Source organism: Trematomus bernacchii, unplaced genomic scaffold (genome assembly GCF_902827165.1).
Source record: "Trematomus bernacchii unplaced genomic scaffold, fTreBer1.1, whole genome shotgun sequence".
NCBI lineage: Eukaryota > Metazoa > Chordata > Actinopteri > Perciformes > Nototheniidae > Trematomus > Trematomus bernacchii.
The window spans coordinates 27,319,180-27,341,210 of NW_022987739.1; the positions used below are offsets into that span (position 1 = coordinate 27,319,180).

The window sequence follows — 22,031 nt, forward strand, 5'->3', positions numbered from 1 at the left end:
TCAGGCGTTGATCCTGACCAACAAAACATAGGCTGGTCATTATGAAGCTGTTTAAGAGCTTAAACGTGTGTGTGTGTGTGTGTGTGTGTGTGTGTGTGTGTGTGTGTGTGTGTGTGTGTGTGTGTGTGTGTGTGTGTGTGTGTGTGTGTGTGTGTGTGTGTGTGTGTGTGTGTGTGTGTGTGTGTGTGTGTGTGTGTGTGTGTGTGTGTGTGTGTGTGTGTGTGTGTGTGTGTGTGTGTGTGTGTGTGTGTACACACACACATCTGGGGGTTTTAGTGGGTGCCGATGAGGAGATTGTCTGCTAATCTCCTCATCGTCGTCCCCCATCATCTTCATTTCATTCTGCCCTTTTGCTCATTCACAATACGGATCCGTGTGTGTGTGTGTGTGATCTGACTGGCTAAAGTGGAGCACCTCTGTTAGGGCATTCAGAGACATTGTGAAGTGACTGGAAAAATCCCTAAAATGGCCTTCAGAGACGGAGTGTTTGAGTAAAAAGACAGCGAGGGAATTACGGAGTGAGATGAGGGCAAACTGAGAGGAGGGGGCATGAGAGCCTGAGATAAAGAGATCATTGCCTCTGCATGTAAGTTGGCACAGCAAAAAAATCAAATAAACACCCCTCCCCCACCAGCGTCCATCTCCACCTCTCTCTCTCCTCTCATTCGCTGCTCTCGCTCGGACAGGCAGGATGTGACAGGAGAAGGTAGCATCCTTCACTTTGATTCAGCAGCTAGTCAGAGCGGCAGCGCTAACCAGGCGTTCCTGTCTGATCACTGAGACAATCTGAGTCTGTGGATAACTCAACCTGCCAACAGATTTATTACAAATTCTCCTCTTTTTATTACGCTTGTGTTGCTTTTTTCTACTCTTATTTTTGCTTGCGGATGTTGTGTTAGCGCCTGCACTCGGCTCAGCTGGATTTAAGACTCTCTAACACTTCCTTCATGCATCCTTCTGCTGTTTGTTTTCCTCACAGCTGACTTCCTTGGCTCTATTGAAGGTTGACAAGTCGGGTGTTCGTGCAGGATCAAACAGAAGCTGTGATTTAGTTTCTCACAGCTCCATCTTCTAGTTTGACAGAGAGACGCTGCCATTTCCACCACTTGTGTGTGTGTGTGTGTGTGTGTGTGTGTGTGTTCACAAAAGTTGGATTATCCTTCAGAGAGAGAATACCACCATGTAGCGTCCGAGGAATAACCCAATCCCATTTCCCTGCGAGCACAATAATACCGGCATGATGATGATGAAGAGGAGGAGGAGGAGAAGCATGTTTTGCACTCAGGACCGAACATGATGTTTCCTCTCTGTTGTTGGGACTAACTTTGGGACGCTGTTTTGTGGAATAATCTGCTTTTACATCGGTTTGCTTCCGCTCTTCATTCATTCATTACATGATACACATCCATCTGTAAGAAGAGCCTAAGGACGCAGGAGTAATGTGGAACAACTTGGAATACTATGAGACCTTTTTTCAAACTCTTCCGATAGAAAATGGGATTTTTTACACTCATATGTTGTAGATTGTATTTCTAAGCAGACACAGAAGTATTGGTTGTTTTGAGGGAAATCAACAAAGAAATCGTAATGAATGCTTGTTGGAGACCTCAGGTAGGTTGGGCATGTTGTGCCTCTTTAACCCGGCGTGCAGGAATGTGTCTGTCAATACTGTTTTACCGGTGTCATCAATGTGTGTGTGTGTGTGTGTACAGGAGGAGCAGGCTGCCAAGCTGAAGGCAGATAACATCCGGGTCGCTCTGGAGAAGATCAAGGAGGCGCAGGTTAAAAAGGTGAGTCTGGTTCACACACACAAGAGAAAAACATGCTCCAGAATTATATGTAGTGTGTGTGTGTGTGTAGTATGTATGTGTGTGTGTAGTAAGTGTGTGTGACTGTATGCATGTGCTGGTGTCTGGCACGTGTCCAGCGGACTCCGTTTTCTGGGTCAGGTCAGTGTGACTCCACATGAAAAGCTCTGGTCAATAAAAGCTGGGGTCAACACACACACACACACACACACACACACACACACACACACACACACATACTGAGCACTCAGCACTCAGCATAATGACCACTGCAAGTTAAGTCCCAATCCCACAGAGAGAGAGAGAGTGGGGGGGATTAACAACCTGGATTTATTACACACTGAGACAGACCACCCGCTACCTGACTGAACGTCTGTATGATGATCCAAAACAAATCCCTAAAAAAGTGACAGTGGGTCTCGCTGCACACACACACGCACACACGTACACACGCACACACACACACACACACACACACACACACACACACACACGTACACACGCACACACACACACACACACACACACACACACACACACGCACACACACACACACACACACACACACCACACACACACACACACACACACACACACACACTCACACACACACACACGACACACACACAACACACACACACACAACACACCACACACACACACGCACAACGTACACACACACACCAACACACACAGCACCACACCACACACACAAGTGCACACACACACCACACACGAACACACACACAACCAACACCGCGCACACACACCACCCACAAGTAAACTAAGAAAACACCACACACACACACACACACACACACACACACACGCAACACCACACACACACACACACACTTCACACACACACACACACTCACACACACACACACACACACACTCGCACACACACAGTTCACACACTCACTTACTCACACACACACACACACACACACACACTTGATGAAATATGAATTAGACAGTGGATCATTTTGTGGTTGGTTGTTTAGTTGTGCAGAAAAACCAAAGGTATCTCTTACTGGCTTTTGGCTTTTACATTACAATGGCCTCTTTATTGAACAATGATGCAAATACATCAGAAAAAGGCACATCAAATCAGTGTTCATTAAATGAATTCAAACTAAGGGCATGGTTGACAAACAAAAAAATACATAAAAGAACCAAAGGTCCAAAGACAAGTGATCAATCAGGAATCAAGTTGTGTAGAAATTGTGCATTTTACGTATAGTTTTTTATTGTTTGTATAATAATATATAAAAAACATCTACACATGCATAGTACTTTAAAAAATAAAAATAACATATTCAGTATGATATAACTGTATACTTAAGCCTCTAGCTTGTCTGTTATTTTAGATAATTGTGGTGTGTATAAGTACTTGTACTGGGACATATCATTATGTATTATTACTCCCTTACTGTACAAGCAAAACTGGTTCAGTACTACAGTACTTCCTTCTCTAGATTATTCAAAGTCATGTAGTTTAAATATGTCATGATGTACTCTCAATGAGCCTTTCAGCCACATAGTAGCTCCATTTAATTTGATGAGAAAACAACAAAATGCTATTATGTTGTCAACTGAACAACTGGATTATTACATTACATTTCATTTAGCTGACGCTTTTATCCAAAGCGACTTACAATGACCAATTACAGGGACATTCTCCCCGGAGTAACTAAGGACTAAGTGCCTTACTCAAGGCCACACTAGTGGTGGTGTTCCAGGCGGGATTTGAACTCACAACCTTCCGATCTTCAGCCCACCTCACTATCCATTAGACCACCACTATCCCTATCCTATTATTGATGCAAACAATCAGTATCATGAATTGAACATGACTTGTTTTATCCTACGATGAAGATAATAATCTTCTGTCCTTTCTCTCTCTTCATAGTTGGTGATTCGTGTTCATCTGTCAGACGAGAGCTCGAAGACGATGATGGTGGACGAGAGACAGACAGTCAGACAGGTAAACATCGCTTAGAGATGTCCCGCCCCTTAGCCTGTCACGTACCATGTGTTGGAGCGCTAGCCAATAGAAGCGCTAGTGTTACTTAGTAATGTCGCTATGTTCAGGAAGCGAAAAAGGAGTCCAATAGAGTGCCGCAGTGACGCGTCCTAAAACCCGGAAGTAAACTCCTTCCGGTTCCTTCGACAAAAACGCAATGAGATTTCTCCATAGGATTTAGGAAAATAGCTGGAAATAAGGTCTGTGGTTGAGACACATTTAAGAGACGGATCACGTTTTGTTCAGCTGGATAATCTCCACATGTCTACCCTACTTTAACATTTTCTAATCATAAATCTAATCGCCAGAAGCAAAATGCTAACGTTATGCTATAAAGGAACTACAGCAGGGTCGCTGCTTCAACGTCACGCCAACTTAAGATCCATATTCAAAACTACAGATTCTAAATGGTTCAAGTTGAAGCGTTTGTTTGAACAGTTTGCAGGAGGCAGGTACTTGCTTTCAAGCAGAACAGGGCAAACAAACTTAGAGGAGTGTTTACGTGTTCGGTGTAATGACGTACAACGGCCTCGACAACTTCTGTAGTCCTATTCAGCCACTTGTTAACAACCATTGTTTTTCAGACACGTAAACTCTTCAGAAATCACCAGTGGGGTCACTGCTGATGGATTTAATGGCGTAGAACAAAACGTGATCCGTCTCTTAAATGTGTCTCAACCACAGACCTTAGTTCCAGCTATTTTCCAAACCCCTATGGAGAAATTGCATTGCTTTTTGTCGAAGGAACCGGACGTGGTAAAATGCTAACTTACTTCCGGGTTTTAGGACGCGTCACTGTGGCACTCTATGGAGGACCGATGGAATAGTTGTGTTATTAACATGTGGATTATTACTACAATAGCAGCATTGGTAGTAATGTCATTAGATGTTGTAGTAGTAGTACACCTGTCTTTGCAGTTGCATAAGCAGACGCCGTAACAACGTTATTAACTGTAAAAGTACTTTAGTAGCTGTAGTTTCATGTTTTGCTTTAGTATTGCTTGCTTTTCTCTTTCACAGGTTTTTGTCATTCTTGTTCGCCTCTTTTTTCTGCTTGTTGCTTTGGCTGTGAAAACACTTTTTGTAAACCCTGTATTTTAAGATGCTTTGTTGATAAAGTTATTATTCTTATGATATGTCATCAGTAGGGATAGATGTAGTGAATGCTCACAGTCTCTTCTGTTGTTCAGGTTTTGGACAGTTTGTTGGAGAAATCGCACTGTGGTTTCAGTCCAGACTGGTCCCTGGTGGAGACCATCAACGAGCTGCAGATGGGTGAGCACACACACACACACACACACACACACACACACACACACACACACACACACACACACACACACACACACACACACACACACACACACACACACACACACACACACACACACACACACACACACACACACTGAGCAGCACTTGCGTGTTTATGAAGATCTGTGCATGATTAAATCGCTGTACTGTCCATGAAGTAGTGATCCATAGAGATATTTATATCACTGGCCCAGAGTGAGTAGAGGTTCAGATGATGATGATTACATTAATAATTAATCTAAATGTAACTGGATTAACTAGCTTTAGGCGGGATTGACATGAAACGCTGTAATGGCTCCAAATACTGACTGATCTGTTTATGTCTGCACTATTGCAACACATTTAATTCAATCAATCCCATTTTATTTATACTGGACAGCAAATATCACAAGTGAGCCATTGGTCTCAGGGTGTTTTATAATCTGTACAGCATATGACCCCCTCTGTCATTTAGAGCCAAGCAAAAACAAGGAATAACTCCCAATTGTGCGAAATATGTTGAGTGTAGAAATGTAAGAATTTATTGAAATAACAATATATACATTCAAAATTGATGTCAAAGAGCTTTCATGTGCCGCCAAAACGTGTGTGTGTGTGTGTGTCGAGGAAAGGTTATAGTTGAGTCAATTTGTTCGTTACATTATGCTTTGAGACAGCACAGATATTCAGCCAGAAAGACGTAGTCGACACACACACACATACACACACACACACACACGTACACACGCACTCACTCACACACACGCACACAAGCGCACACACACACACACACACACTTCCCTTGGGGGGGTGTCTTCTGCGTTTGCCAGCACACACTGTACAACATGCTTCAACTCCACTTAACACTGTTTGACACACACACACACACACACACACACACACACACACACACACACACACACACACACACACACACACACACACACACACACACACACACACAAACACACACACACACAGTCTTTATGTAGGTCCGGTGCAGTGATGTGTGTGATCTAACCTACATCTTGAGGGCTTCTGCTGGACAGACAGTCAGCGTTATGAAAGAGAGAGAGAAGGTGCAGTGTTGCTAACCTTAACATTTCCTCATTTACACTCTCACACACACACACACACAAACACACACACACACACATTACACACACTCCACCTGGGTTCCTAAAAAACCTGGGATTAGGGCCAGCATTTGTCCTGAGGAAGATTTAAATTGGAACCTGTGATCATTATGGAATAACTCTTTCACTGCACACACACACACACACATACACACACCCACACACACACACACACACACACACACACGTGCACACCAGCAACACCAGTGCTGAGTGCCCTTGGGCAATACACTGACTTTCTCTGACCTCTTATTCCCTATGGGAAATGACAGAATGGCACATACTGTAGAAATGATGATCATAAGAAGAAGAGCCATTTTTAACATTAATAATACTAGTAGTATAAGCAGCGGTTTGTTTTGTTATAATGTTTATATTCTTGTGTTATTTATACTATTATAAGTATTCCTTTCCCATGCATTTCCAAATGACCAACACATGAATCAAAACAATGTTTGTTCCTCATGATTACTTGGCTATTAACCAGTGTATGTATTATTTCTTAGTATTGTAATTGCTATTAAAGTGTTAGCGCTATATACTATGAGGAACACGTATGATAAGTGTCATTGTTGAATATCGTAATAACTAAAATACTTGCGATACATAAAACCAATATTAAAGTGTGCTTTCTGCATTTATGTTGCTTTAGGTAGTCTGCCAAAACACAAGAATGTGTTCAAGTAAAAGATAAAGGACATTATTTCCAATTTCCTTTTCAATGAACAAGTTGAACGTTGAACAGAACACAAAATGCACAAATGAGAAAGAATAATAGTTACATTTTAAAGTGCTGTTTTCTCAAAACTATCTAAAAACATCTCAATAATACCCTTTTTTTATCATGTACATTACTGTGTAACACCTATAGAACAAATATGATGTTTAATCCTAATAACGGTACCGTATTGATGTGAAATCTGTGGCAATTCTATGTAGCCGGACATATTACTTATAAAATAATATGATACTTAGGATTATCATAAACCTGTGTGTGAACGCTCAGGTATATAAGAGTCATTTTTTAGGAGTGAAACCACATCTTACCTAAACTTGAAGATACTTAGAACACACGTTGCCCCAAAATTAAAAAAGCACTTAGTGTTAGTGAGGTCAACAGATCTGTCCATAAATCTGGGTCACAGCTGAATGGTTTGGTCCGGTCTTCAGAGGACGGTGTTTTATTTTAGGGCAGCAGACCGCCACGCGCCATATCCTGCACGGGTATTAAGGCCCAAAAGTCCAACCAAACATCATTTACAAAAAAATGTCGAACATAAAACAATAATATCATATGTAAACTTTTCTTTTTTTGCTAAAAACTGAAGTTATCATAACAAAAAGAACACCTTCAAATGAGAATGTATAGTTAAAAGATGACTTGTGGTATCTGCTTTTTCCTCTTTTCAAATTGAAAGTTTAGAGAGCTCCTCACACAGCAAAAGGATCAGGGAAATTATCTTTAATCCAAAACTTCAACAGGCCCAAAGTTATATTTGTGGATTACAAAAGTGTTAAGTATTTAGTGTCAAATGTGTTACGACAGGGCTCATGTGGTTGCAGTTTGAGTTCTTCTCTTGGTGTTATTCTTTTGGATATTCAAACATCAACAGAGTTTAGACCCCTTCAAGGACACAATAAAACCAGTAAATGACAGCATCATCTTGTTTCAAAGTGTAAATAACAGGCTGTATTTTCTGATTATCTTTGTTTTTCCCTTAATCAACCCAAAATGAACTCAAACATGTGATCCCCTGTGTGCAGAGCGGATCTTCGAGGACCATGAGAACCTGGTGGAGAACCTTCTGAACTGGACCAGAGACAGCCAGAACCGCCTGATGTTCACCGAACGCATCGAGAAGTACGCCGTGTTCAAAAACCCCCAGGTGAGATCCACACACACACACACACACACACACACACACACACACACACACACACACACACACACACACACACACACAGTGGAGACGGACGGTTTAATGAAATGATACAAATGTTTTTTTATGTTGCTAACGCCTCGTCTCTCTATCTCTCCTGCTCGTCTGCTGCAGAACTATTTGCTGGGGCGGAAGGAGACATGTGAGATGGCTGAGAGGAACAAAGAGGCTCTGTTGGAGGTTAGTTTGTTTTCTCCTCCTGCACCACATAGCTGCTTCCTCGCATGCATCTTCACCCAGCAATCCTGCAGAAACCCTGAAGCTTCAGACCCGAAACAGGCTTTAGAATAACAGCTATCGTTGGTATTACTCAAAACTAAATGATGCATGTTCACATTGAGCTACCAATTATAGCAATACTGGAGTGCCCATTTAATTCTGTTAACTACAGGATTCATCACTAAACCACCATTTCTAGACTCTCAAAACCTTTATAATCACATTTTAATCTTTGATATAAATGCAATTGATGATAATAAAGTTTGCAGAACCCCTTTATACCCACAACAAACATCACATATTGTCATTTTGTTTATTTTAAGAAGCTCTTTATAAAAACTTTGATAGCATGTTTTGCACACTGAAACTGAACAAGCGATAACAAGCATCTCATGTCTCTTTGTGTGTGTGTGTGTGTGTTTTTTTGTGTGTGTGTGTCAGGAGTGTTTCGGCGGCAGCACGGTGTCCGTCCCTGAGATGGAGGGCGTGTTGTGGCTGAAGGAGGACGGGAAGAAGTCGTGGAAGAAACGCTACTTCCTGCTCCGAGCGTCTGGAATCTACTATGTTCCCAAGGGAAAGGCCAAGGTGTGTGTGTGTGTGTGTGTGTGTGTGTGTGTGTGTGTGTGTGTGTGTGTCTGTGTGTGTGTGTGTGGGTGTGTGTGTGTGTGTGTGTGTGTGTGTGTGTGTGTGTGTGTGTGTGTGTGTGTGTGTGTGTGTGTGTGTGTGTGTGTGTGTGTGTGTGTGTGTGTGTGTGTGTGTGTGTGTGTGTGTGTGTGTGTGTGTGTGTGTGTGTGTGTGTGTGTGTTTGTTAATATCCTTGTATGAGTGTGTGCACATTTACATTTTCTGTGTGTTTTTTTTAACATTTTTTGGGGGAGGTGTGAGAGCAGCTGTTTTTGTGTTATTGACCTACTTTTAAAAAGCCCTGATTTATTATTAGGGTTTAAACCTACTAAACTGTCTGTATTCTTTTTTAATTAAATGTGTGTGTGTGTGTGTGTGTGCAGGCGTCCAGAGACCTGGTGTGTTTCCTGCAGTTGGATCATGTTAATGTGTACAGCGGTCAGGACTACAAGAGCAAGTACAAAGCTCCATCTGACTACTGCATGGTGCTGAAGGTACGTCACACACGGAAACATGCAGATACACACAGGAGGGACTTTGGGATCAATTACTACTCTCTGGTTTATGGCTCTGTGATCTCCTGATGCCACCTATTGGTAGGAGTCAGTAATGACACCTACTTCAAAGCAGAGACAGATGCTACAATAAATACCACAATAATGTGTTTGTCTTCATCAGGCATACTGGGCCCATTAGCAGCCTTTATTCTTTATGTTCAAGGACCTCTTTTCAGTGATTCCCAATTTTTGAAAATGCTAAAAAAGCTACATTTTCAGCCTCTCATATTTATAGATTTACTGATTTTCTCAGTTTTATATCATATTGATGTGAATATCTTTAGGTTACTGATTGACACAACAAGAGATATGTAGAACGCAGGTTTAAAGAAAATGGGATCAAACGATTAATCTAGAAAAACAATTGGCAGATTATAATAATGAAATATAATGTTAATTTGAAGCCCTAGTTTTGCTCCGTCACTCACTGCTCACTCTTATCCGGCAGGTAGGGATTGCGAGAGAATTTCAACAGCTTTTTTCAGCTGTCTGAGAGACTAAAACAAGCAACCTAATCAGGCCGGACTTTTGGCCTTTGTCCTGGTTTAATAAACTGACATTCATAAATAAGAAAATCCACTGAAGTTAGGAACAATTCAAGATAAATAAATCCCAGTTTTTTTGTCATCGTTGTCGTTATCTTGTTTAAAAAGTGAAAGTTACAACACTACATGTAATACAGTGTGTGTGTGTGTGTGTGTGTGTGTGTGTGTGTGTGTGTGTGTGTGTGTGTGTGTGTGTGTGTGTGTGTGTGTGTGTGTGTGTGTGCGTGTGCGTGCGTGCGTGCGTGTGCGTGTGTAGCACCCTCAGATCCAGAAGAAGTCTCAGTACATTAAGTACCTCTGCTGTGACGACATCAGGACGCTCCATCAGTGGATCAACAGCATCCGAATCGCCAAGGTAACAACATTTCTCCTGTCATAGAAAATAAAACTCTCTGTGATGCACTCTGTTTATTCTGCTAAACCTGCACTACTATTAAAACCTTGACATATTGAACTACTGCAATGCAATTCATGTGTTTATTGTCATGTTAATGTTGCCTCTCTCTGTGTGTGTGTGTGTGTGTGTGTGTGTGTGTGTGTGTGTCAGTACGGGAAGCAGCTGTACATTAACTTCCAGGAGGCGATGAGGAGGACGGAGGCGGCCTACGATTGGTCCTCCCTCTCCTCCTCCTCCATCAAATCAGGATCCAGCTCGTCCAGTCTTCCAGGTCCGTCCTCCTGATCTGTTCCACATCATTATCAGTCTAATATTCCATCTTCATGCCTCAGCACCAGGCTTTATGTTTTCGGGTTGTCTGTCCTTCTGTCCCATTTTCCAGAATGCTATTTTTAAGGAAAACTTTGAGGGATTTCTTTCAAGAATTCTCACAAGCATCCACTCAATTAACTGATTAGAATTTGGCGTTCAGAGCTCAAAGTCACTGGGGCCTTTTTAGCCATAGCTCAACAATTATTTGGTTATTTGGACAATTTCACACAGTTGACTTTTGGGATAAAAATGATAAAGTAATGACATTTTGAACAGACATGGATTTAAAATTCGACTTGTTTTGCGTCCAATTTTGCATACGTTTACTTAAAAAGTCATACTATACTGTAATTAGAATTTTCCCGACTTTTTCGTAGCAATACAATCTCCAACTTCTTTATTATATAGCCTACTATATATTGACTTTTTTAATTTACTATGACTATCATTTGTTACGACCTGTTCTAATGCGCTATTTCTATGTGTTTTTGTGAAAATTCAGTTGTAAACTAAATTCTGCAAAAATGTTCCACACCATTTCTCAACATTAACTTTATCCTTGTATAAATAAACCACAATTAGCATCAACAATTCAAACAAAATGTACTTTCCCCGTGTGTCCACTCAGAGTCCCAGTCCAACCACTCCAGCCAATCAGACAGCGGCGTTTCAGAGATGACATCATCCGGTCACGCCCGCTCTCAGAGTGCCGTGAGCTCGATATTCTCCGACGCCTGGAGGAAAGGAACGCAGGGAGAGGTGTGAACACACACACACACACACACACACACACACACACACACACACACACTGCCCTGTCCTCTGTCATTGTCCTGTTTACTTGTGGACTACATTTCCCATCTCTGCTTCCCTGCCAGCGGTCAAAGGTGAAGGGACGAATGGCAGTTCCTCTTTGTGCAGGAGGAGGAGGGAGCGGAGGTTAGACAGGAAGTGATGTCACAGGCATGTTAACAGTTTGGCTGCAGCCTTTAAAACACTCACATGTTTGTGATGATGCTTCAGTGTGGATCTGGATCTGTCTTATTATTGATCAGAAGGTATAATGACTTTGAGCTTGTGGAGAGTGTTGTGGCATGAGGAGATGTGAGCATTAATAGCTTAGCTAGCTCCGGAGAGACTCTCATCTATGAGAAGATGCACACTTATTCCTGGACAAGGGGTGTGGTTAGGTTCATGAAAATAGTTCCTACGTGAAACTGCTCACAACAAGATCTGTGAAGAAACCGTCTGAAGAGTAAAACACCCCACATGTAGTAAACAAGCTGCTTGAAACGTACCTGTTTCTCTGAAGTTGCTTATTACTTATTGTCTGTGTTTACAACTACTGAGTGTGTACATTGGATCAGGAAGGATTAGGACTTACGGTTGTTTTCATCAGAGAAAGAAAATCTACAATCAGTTTTTTGTAACCGTGCCTGATGTACAGTATGTCCCTGTTTTTAAATGGCTGCAGCTGAACTGTTGATTTGTTCTAACTTTGTGGTGTGAAGGAATGACCTAACATACACATTATTTAACACAAATACACTGTTTGGGCTTCAAATAGTTGAACACATTGGTTCACAAATGTTGTCCATTTTAAGATACAGTTTGCAACCAGGTGTACACAGACACCTACAAGCTTCATATTTAGTCAGTTTATTACCGACACTGAAGAAACAGACAGGATTAATGGACTGAAAAGTAGCCATTACAACACCTCTTTGATTGATTGATTGATTGATTGATTGAAAAGTTTATTAACAGCTTGTATATTGGGTACAGTACAGTCCAGCTCAAAACATACAATTGTTAAGGGGATGCAGACCAGAGAAAGACTTTCGTCTTGTTTACATCAGGGTCCCCCATTTCCAATTCATCATATCATTTAAGACATATAAGACATATTTGACATACAGATGACTTATTTACAATTTACATACAGGTGGTTTTTACATACAGATGGCTTAATTACAATTTTCATTTTAGATTTCGTTCTAATACATCCTAACCGGACATTTAAGACATACCAAGTCTACAGATATACAGTTAGTAACAGAGTCTAAAATACGAGTATATACATAGTACTTTATTGTCTGCACTGGTAATGATTTAGATTTACACCTATCCTGAACCACTAATGCTAATGATATATCAGCAGACACAGTTTAGAATATGTTTGACAACATTTCAAAAACAGTTAGGAAATGTTTTAAATGATAAGGGACAATGATTTGAATAAGAAAATGGACTGATAGATAGACTGACCTCAGACAATCCACTGTACTCCTTCAGATTGCCCATGGTGGTGCAGCAACAGTTGACAGAGCTCTAATACATATATAAAGTCCATCCCTTGGCTTAGGTCAGTGATCTTCAACCAGCATGCTGTGGTTCACCAGTGTGTCAGGAGAGTTCGTCAGGTGTGCCGTGGGAAATTGTCTAATTTGACTTAATTGGTACACAAATATATGATTTAGTTAGTTTAGTTTGCCATTGTTGAGCGTCTCAGTCTGCAATGTAGTGACTGGCTAAGTTATTAAATACTACTCGGGAGAGGTTGACAAGATAAACAGCGATGGATAAATACTCAAGAAGACTCTGAACTGGGTCCTGGACACAAGTCGAACCCAGATGTAGAGCCTAATATGAGCGGTGGTCAAAATAAAATAAAAAACCGTTGAGCTCGAAGCAGCAAAAGTTGCCTTTGAATGGTTCTGCTTGGTGTGTGGGGGAAAGCTATCCAACAGTGCCATGGACCCATCAAGCTTTATATACACATAGACTGTGTGTATAAAGCTCCTAACACCAGTCACTTCAAAACAACTATATCAGGCTACAATGGGTCATTTTGTACATGTTTGGTTGTTGAAAAACATTGCGTTAGGTGTTTAGGGGTCAGGTGTAGGACAGAGGACGGGTGATAAGGTTTAGTGTTTTAATTATAATTGATCTTATGCTGAGTTTCAATGTGTGTGTTCTCACACTGCACTGTTTGCTGTTTGGTTCCTGCATCTTGTCTTGGATTGTTTTCATGATAATGCTACACTTGTCTTTTACTTGTTGTAATTTTGTTTCTCTTCCTCCCTTCTCTTGTGTCTCACTATCCCTCCCTCATCCCTCTCTTGCTTCCTTCTCTTCCTCTCTTGTTTCCTCCCCTCTCTTCCTCTCCTCTCTTCTCCTCTCCAGATGATGAGGATCGACCCCATCAGTAGGCCCATCCCGGTGCAGATCCTCTCCCCTCAGCCCCCTCCCTCCCGCTCCAGCTACACAGAAGGCCTCGTCCAATCAGAGGACTCCTCTCCGTCTCCCCCCTCTCCTCCCCCTCCGTCTCCCCCTCCCATCGCCAGTGTGGACCATCAGACGTCATCCTCCACCCCTTCCTACGTCAAATACAGCACCTTGGCCCGCCTCCAGAGCCAGAACCAATCAGCGAAGCCCAATTACAACACCCTCCCCGCCGTGTACAGCTCCTCCACCCCCCTCCTCCCGTGTCCCCCCCCTCCTCCCCCACCCTCAGAGCCAACACCCGGATCAGCAATGGCCGCTCTGAAATTCGGTCCGCCGAGCCCTTCTTCTCTCCTTCCTCCTCCACCCCCATTGGACGAGGACTTGCTAGAGCCCGCCTACCTGCCCCCTCCTCCTCCCCCAGAGAGCATGAATGGTTTCAGCCTGCCTCCCCCACCAGAATTAGACTCCTCCCCCCTCACAAACAGCGGCCTCCAGCAGTTCCTGTCGCACAAGTTTCCCCACATGGTGTACGACTTCACCCCGGATATGTTGGAGGATTCTCCCCCTCCTCCCCCTCCTCCTGCTGAGGTTTCCCCCCCAGCCTCCCTCTCTCTAAGGCCTCTCTCCCCGAACCCACCCCCTCCCGCTCCTCCCAAAACCTTCACGGGTGGTTTCCCCCCTCAAACTGCTCCCAAACCATCAGGTCCTTCCTCCCTTCCCATCGCCCTCTCCCCCGTGTCTCCCACGCAGCCGTACAGCAACCAGCCGCCGTTTAAAAAGCAGCAGAGCTTCTCCACGGGACACTCCCCCAATCAGCCGCCCCCTACTCTTCCAAAGCAGCACAGCGTCTCCTCCAAAAACCTCACCCTCTCTCCCTCTTCCTCTTCTTCCTCGGTGTCCATCGCGGCCGCCACCTCCTCATTGGTCAAACAGATCGTCAATCAGTTCCCGGGAAACTCCTCCCCTTCCACTCTGTCCGCCTCCAGCTCCATGGAGGGATCCAAGTTCTCGGCCCCCCCGTCTCCCCCGGCGGTCAAAGCCAAACCAAAATGGCAGCCGGGGGGGGGTGGAGGCGTCGTGGCTCCACTATCTCCAGAGTTCCCTCCCCCTCCTCCTCTGGACAACTCGGGAGATTTCCCTCCTCCTCCGTCTTCATCATCATCCTCTTCCTCAAAGACCGGATCGCCCATTAAAAAGTCGCCCTCTTCCTCGTCCTCTTCCTCCATCAAGCGTGGGCCCCCCGCCCCGCAGAGAGCCTCCTCCATCCAGCGCAACTCCACCGGCGACCCGGCTGAAGAGAGGCCGACGAAAGTGGAGACCCTCGTCAATAAGTTCGGCCAACAAGCCCCTCAGACAGGAACCTCCTCCAGCTCTTCCTCGGCCACCGGGTCTCCTTCCAAGGACTCCTGCTCTTCCTCCTCTTCGCTTCCCGCTCCTCTTCCCAAACCTGGGAAACTGAATTTGGCGAATCTCCCGTTGGCGCTTCAAGGTCTCCAGCCCGCAGAGTTCCCCTCCCCTCCTCCCCCGCCGCCCCCCGCCCAGCCTCAGCACCTCGACTTGGACTACTTCCCGCCGCCCCCGAGTGACTTTGAGTTGTTCCCTCCCCCTCCTCACCCCTCGGAGTTCCACCACCCCCCCAAAGTGGCCGTGGTGAACCCTCAGCCTCAGATGCAGCCCGTCTCCTCCACCTCCTGGAAGCAGAGCTCTCTGAAGAAGGGGGCGATCCTGCCTCCCTCTCTGAACCGGAGGGCCAGCAAAACCAACCAGTTTGAAAACACCCCCCTCTCGCCTCCCCCTCTGTCTCAAACCCCGCCTCCCTCCCTGTCTTCTTACTCCACTTCCTCCTCCTCCCCCATACCTCCCACATCGCCCAAATCCCCGGGCCCGAGCAGCCTGACGCTGAAACCCCACTTCCTGGAGGACCTGAACCGCACCCTGAAGAGGAAGTCGGTGTCTCGCCACGGATCCCTCACCTCCTCCCACCTCTCCTTCTCCTCTCCCGTGGGCACCATGGACGACATGGCGCTCCTTCCTCCTCCCCCCCCGGAGCTCATGCAGCAGCAGGGGGGCGTTCGAGGACACTCCCAAACTCTCTCTCGCCACCACACACACTCCCACTCCACCAAACACGCCAACATCTCAGGCTATGCAACGCTGCGGCGCGGCCCCCCCCCCCGCTCCTCCGAAACGGGACCAAAGCACCAAACTGACGGGGGAGTGGTAGGGGCGGAGCTTAAAAAAAAAGTGACTATTTAGGAAGAAGAAATAATCGATGTGTGTGTTGACTTGTCCGTCTTCTCCTCATCCTGAAACCATCCACGCATTGGATTCCCGAACAAGTAGCAAGCCGTCTTTTCCTGAGATCATGATATGATTGTTCCTATTATCCTCATTATTAGTATCATTACCTATCATTACATGAGTACAAATATCTATATATATGTATATATATCTGTATACAAGCAAGCCAGAAGATCACCCTATCAAGCTTTTTTCACAATGTCCGTGCAGCTTTGCATCGAAATATACAAAAGACTTGAAGGACAGAGCAGCAGAGACAATGTTCTGCTCAGAAACCGGTACTGCATGGAGGACGAAGGGGGGGGTCAGGGGAATCAGAGAGGATTGTGGGAAGGTGTGTATAGAGACTCGGGGAGGGAAAGGGGTTGGTGGGGGGGTAGCATTGCCATTTCTTTCAAACTTTTGTGTGTGTGTTTTTATATAAGATTATTTAATACTGGAAAGATATTATTATTATTATAATTATTTTAAGTTTTTAAAGAAGTGTCAAAAGAGAATGACTGGACGCGGGTCTGTGTTCTCAAAATATGTCTGAAATATTTGGATCATTTCTCAGATTTCTTTTAATTTCATGAGAGCTTCATGACTTCAAGACTTAAATGCACACTTAGTGAAGAACATCGTGTAAGGCTGTGCTCAGATTTCAGGACTTTTGAAAGGATTTTTCATCGAGTTATATTATTGAACCAGTGTTTTTCACATGTCTTCACTAGCCAGAGTCCTCATGATACAATATTGTACAGCACCATTGTATTGTGATGATACATAACTTGTGATATGGCCACAGAATCTGAATTTGGACAAATAAAAGGCAAACTGAGTTATTGTGGTTCAGCGCCACCCAGTGGTATTATCATAAAAGACACTGTGTCCCATATCCAAACCAATAACATATAATGCTATTTATATACTTTTTTCAACTGCAAAATATGCAGTTTGTCAACAGCTGTTTTATCGAATAAGATAAAGGTTTCGTGCAATATTTTAATTTGATTTCATCTTTGTTTTAAATCAATTTCTGCCAATCGGATCTGAAAGAAAATGTACAGAATAACCACCATGTAGTAAACTGTAAAAGCACTTGTTACCAAAAAAGTTTAATTTGTATTTGCAGTATTAATAATTTAAATACAATAAAAATACTTGCCTATATAATATGTTCACGCAAAACATCTTAATACTATGCTATATTCATTTTCTTCCCTGCTAATCAGGACATACAGTAGGTTGCACATTTCTCATTGTATAGTATGTTTATTTATATGTTTAATAATAATTACTTTTCCATTATCAGGACTGTCTTTTAATCTGAGCGCAGCCTTAGCTATTAGCATAACATAAAACAACATGTCGCACATTTGGTAACAGACTTAATGAAACAGACTCTAATAAATTAGTCAGTCAGCTTTACAGTCAGTATGTTAGGTCGTTGTTTGATAGCTATTATTCCACGCAGCTACAATGAACTCTGTCTGGAAGCAGCAGTCCTCAGTTTGCTCGTTAATAAACCGTCACTTGTTTGTCATCTCCTGGTCGATCACTTTGCTATTAGTGTGATCAGAGGAGCCCAAAGGAAGCCTTGGGAACAAGTGCCTGAACAGCTCAACGCTCAAACTGCTCACAAGTGTGTGTGTGTGTGTGTGTGTTTGTTTATGGGTGTTTGTGTGCTAGCTAACATCACACCTCGACTGTGACTTCTGTGATATCGACCGTCAGCTTTCTGACCTGCTGAAACCTGGAGTCTATGTTTACCATTCACACACTGCCATCGTTTCTAAATACAGAATCTTAAACGATAAGGAAGCCTGAGGAGCTGATGTGGAACAAGCAGCAGATCAACCTGGAGGTGCCTCCCTCTGGTATCAAACACACACTGTGGCCCATATTAATACGACATTTCTTACTTGGGGTAAGAATGTATGTGTTTTGCCTCAGTTTCTGATGTTTCTGACAATAACATTGTTTAACTCCAGCCTCTTCCACTGTGCAGGGTTACAAACACCCTCATATTTAGACTTTAAATCACGAGGTTTTTAACTGATTAGTCAATTGTGTTCTGAAACAAGTTTATACATATTTAATGTTAAGCAAAGATGTTAAGAATGCACTGGTTGCAGCTTCTGAAATATTACAATTCACCCATAGCAGTTTTGATAATTTGTTTCAACTAATGTCAAAAAGAAGAGCACTCTTAAAGCAGTAGCACTTATGGAAAGATGCCTAATGGATAAACCCTGACACACTTTGGGAAGTTATCCAGTCAGGAGATAATGTTAGACCGTTTTTTTTTTACAAACATGTCTAAAAAAAAAATTCAGCAAACAGTTAAAATAGTGTGTTAAAAACCCAGTCACTTAAATAGTTAGATACTTTGTCAGAGGTTTCTGTCATCTTGAGGAACAAACTGTGTCCAGATCAGCTGGTAAAGGCTTTCTTAATACATGTTATCATTATAAGGTTTTTACATTGTGCTCAGCTGACTTTGGATCTGTTTCCTCTCTGTTTCAGTAGATTAAAATGATCCACATGACATCACCGGTTCAAAACAGATGCCAAAAATGTGTTATTTCTACTCCAGCTTTGGTTTTTAATGTGCAATCGTTTGTTTTCGAAGTACTCTGATTTAATTTGAATGTATAATTATTATGTTTACAAAATGACTTTCATTCGTTTTGACATCAGATGTGTTTTGTGATATTGTTGGAGGGGAGAAGAGAGAAGTCCTTCCTACGCCCTGTACCGGCATGCAGGAGAGAGATCATCAAACTCCACAAGGACTTAAAGTCAAACTGATCAATGTGTTGCTCAAAGACACCCTGCAGACAACATGGCTGCATGGTGTCAAACCTGCTGTTGCATTTCAAATAAAAGAGAAATGAGTCAAACCGAAGTGAGAGTCTTTACACGGGGCGTTAGAATATTCAGCAATGGTTATCTTTATAAAAATGTGTTTCAAATGCGTACTCATCTCAGATAAGTTCTAGTTCTTCTTAAACTAACAGCCATCTTTAACACTAACAGCCAGTGTTGGAGATGTTTAGACTTGTGTGTAGTCAGTTTAAATAAAAAAAATAAGTAAGTAAGGTGTGTTGAAAATATCATGGAAAAAGTAAAAGGTTTAGTCTGGCCAAAAACATGAAGAATGTTCATAGTACTGTGTGTCCAAAATATCATGAAAAGTCATAACATTGTATGATTCTTTAAGATTTATAGTGAACAGGGTTCGTACGGGTGCTGGAAATCCTTGAAAATGCTTGAAATTTCATGTGGTGTTTTCAAGGTTTGAAAAGTGCTTGGATTTTGGATAAAGTGCTTGAATTTTGGTTAAAGTGCTTGAATTTTGGTTAAAGTGCTTGAAATTGTTCGTACGGGTGCTGGAAATCCTTGAAAATGCTTGAAATTTCATGTGGTGTTTTCAAGGTTTGAAAAGTGCTTGGATTTTGGATAAAGTGCTTGAATTTTGGTTAAAGTGCTTGAATTTTGGTTAAAGTGCATGCTTGAAATTGTACTTGCTTTACTTTTATAATAAATTGCTGACTGAATAGTTAGCTTTTTTCGATAAAAAAAAGAGAAAGAAGTCGGAGCGAGCTTAATTACTTTTCATAAAAAGACAGCTCCACTCCTTTTATACATATTTTGACATTTGAATCCTCCTTTTTTTCAGTTGCAGTTTTTCCGTTTTCGGATTCCAAACAATTATTTTTTCAGTTTCAAATCTTGTTTTTTCAGGTTTCACCGTTTTTTTCGCTTTCAAACTTTTGGCCCTGATGTTGCTTGGGGGGGGCGGGGCTTACCAAAGAGTAGTTTTGCATCCTGAGTGACAGCCCTCCCTCTGTCATGTTGCCTTCATGGATGTAAGGTAGCGCGAGAAATATAACTCAACACTTTCTATACACAATACTCCCGTGATTGGTGGGAAACCAAACTGATACCAGCGTCAAAGTTCCGTTAAGCGAGCTGTTGAGCATCGTATAGTTCAGAATCAAATCAGAATCAGAAAACCTTTATTAGTCCCACAGAGGGGACATTTACGTTGTTACAGCAGAAAAGAGCCACTGACAGCTTAATGTTACATAATGTTACATGCAAAAAAAACTATTTAAAGGGGACCTATCATGCAAAATGCACTTTTGTACGTCTTTTATACATGAATATGTGTCCCCGGTGTTCCAGGGAACTCACCAAGTGTCAGAAAACACAACCCTCTCTATTTTCCTCCATACCCAAATCTCTAAAAAAGGGGCTGCAACGGATCTGATACAGATCTATGTCGTCACAGAAGTGGCGCTACGGCTATTGGGCCAACTCTCCACCTATCAGGGGAATGTGGGGTTGGGCCACGGCCGGCCATTGCCGCTCGAAAGCGCTGGAGACGCTGTAGTACATATGCCAGGCCTGTAAGTGGCGCTGTAGTCTGCCACAAAAACAGCGAAGAAGACTTCCCGCCCATAGTTACCATGGTTACCCTTCTGTTTATTCTCCGCTGTGGCTTTTTTTCTCCCTCCCCGAGGCAAGCGTTTGCTCCCGCTGCTTTAATTCAATGCAATCCCTCACCGTCGAGGCAAGCACTGTAATTCCCTCCGGTTAGTCCACCAGCAGATGACAAACACCCACCTCTCCGCCTCTTCCAAGGAACGAGGGGACCGTGCGGCAGAGTTTCAGTTTCAGTTTCTTTCGCCGGTCAAAATTAGAAAAGTGCCGGTCAAAGGTCTTCTTTGTTATTTATTGAGCTTTAAAACAAATGAATAACGACTCGATATAATAAAACACGGAGGACGGAGATCTCTTTTTCTCCCCCTCTTCTGACAGCCCAGCAGCTGATCAGAGCACGTCTCCCCTCTCCTGCAGGGGGGCGTGGTCAGCAGAATCAGACCCGTAGACAGCAAACAGCACATAGAGCGAAATGAGGCATGGCTAAAATGCATGATCTGTTTGGTATTTTGAAAACAGAAACGTATAAATATACCTTATATAGGTATGGCCCTACAATATATCATTTAAATATAGCATGATAGGTCCACTTTAAAGTAAAAAAAAAGTTATACAATTTACAAAATATACACGTTTTTTAACGGCATATATATATATATATATATATATTGTAGTGCCGAGAGAAGGGAGTCGGAGGCGGTGCAATGAAGGTACGAAGTTAGCTTTAATGAGCAGCAGAAACGCACATGTTGTTGTCGGGTCGCAGCCCGGGAAGACAATAGTGATGTGTCGGTCGCGAACGAGCCGGCTCAAAGAGCCGGCTCTTTTAAGTGAACGACGGGAGCCGGCTCGCGCCCGCGAACGAGCCGTTTTTTTGTTTTTGTTATTTTTTGTTAAGTAATACAAGACAGAATGATATGATGATCTCCGCGCTACAGCTGCTCCGTGCATGCATGCAGTGGCATGACATATCCAAGGATTAGAGACTGTTGGATGCTGCTGTTTTGAGCATTGCAATACATTTATTTGTATTATGTTTTTTTATGATTAGAGACGGTTGGATGCTGCTGTACTGAGCATTGCAATATATTTATTTTCACTATGTTATTTATTTATGATTATCCCTGGGCTCAGCAAAGATTTGATGTCAGCTGTTGCTGTCTTTTTTTCTATAGTTAATACTGAAATAGAGCCCTGCTGTTTTGTCA

At 42.9% G+C, this 22,031-nt stretch overlaps 1 protein-coding gene across 1 annotated transcript in view; it reads left to right on the plus strand.

The window, feature by feature from the left end:
- The window catches only part of raph1a (Ras association (RalGDS/AF-6) and pleckstrin homology domains 1a), a 73,804-nt gene extending 54,533 nt beyond the window's left edge, over positions 1 to 19,271 (plus strand). Inside the window, 12 exon segments of the mRNA XM_034146496.1 lie at positions 1,713 to 1,790; positions 3,724 to 3,798; positions 5,028 to 5,112; positions 8,031 to 8,152; positions 8,321 to 8,386; positions 8,867 to 9,010; positions 9,433 to 9,543; positions 10,408 to 10,506; positions 10,699 to 10,819; positions 11,489 to 11,619; positions 14,050 to 16,257; positions 16,259 to 19,271. Coding sequence (XP_034002387.1) covers positions 1,713 to 1,790; positions 3,724 to 3,798; positions 5,028 to 5,112; positions 8,031 to 8,152; positions 8,321 to 8,386; positions 8,867 to 9,010; positions 9,433 to 9,543; positions 10,408 to 10,506; positions 10,699 to 10,819; positions 11,489 to 11,619; positions 14,050 to 16,257; positions 16,259 to 16,315 — 3,297 coding nt within the window. The 3' untranslated portion in view covers positions 16,316 to 19,271.
- The last annotated feature ends 2,760 nt before the right edge of the window (positions 19,272 to 22,031 follow it).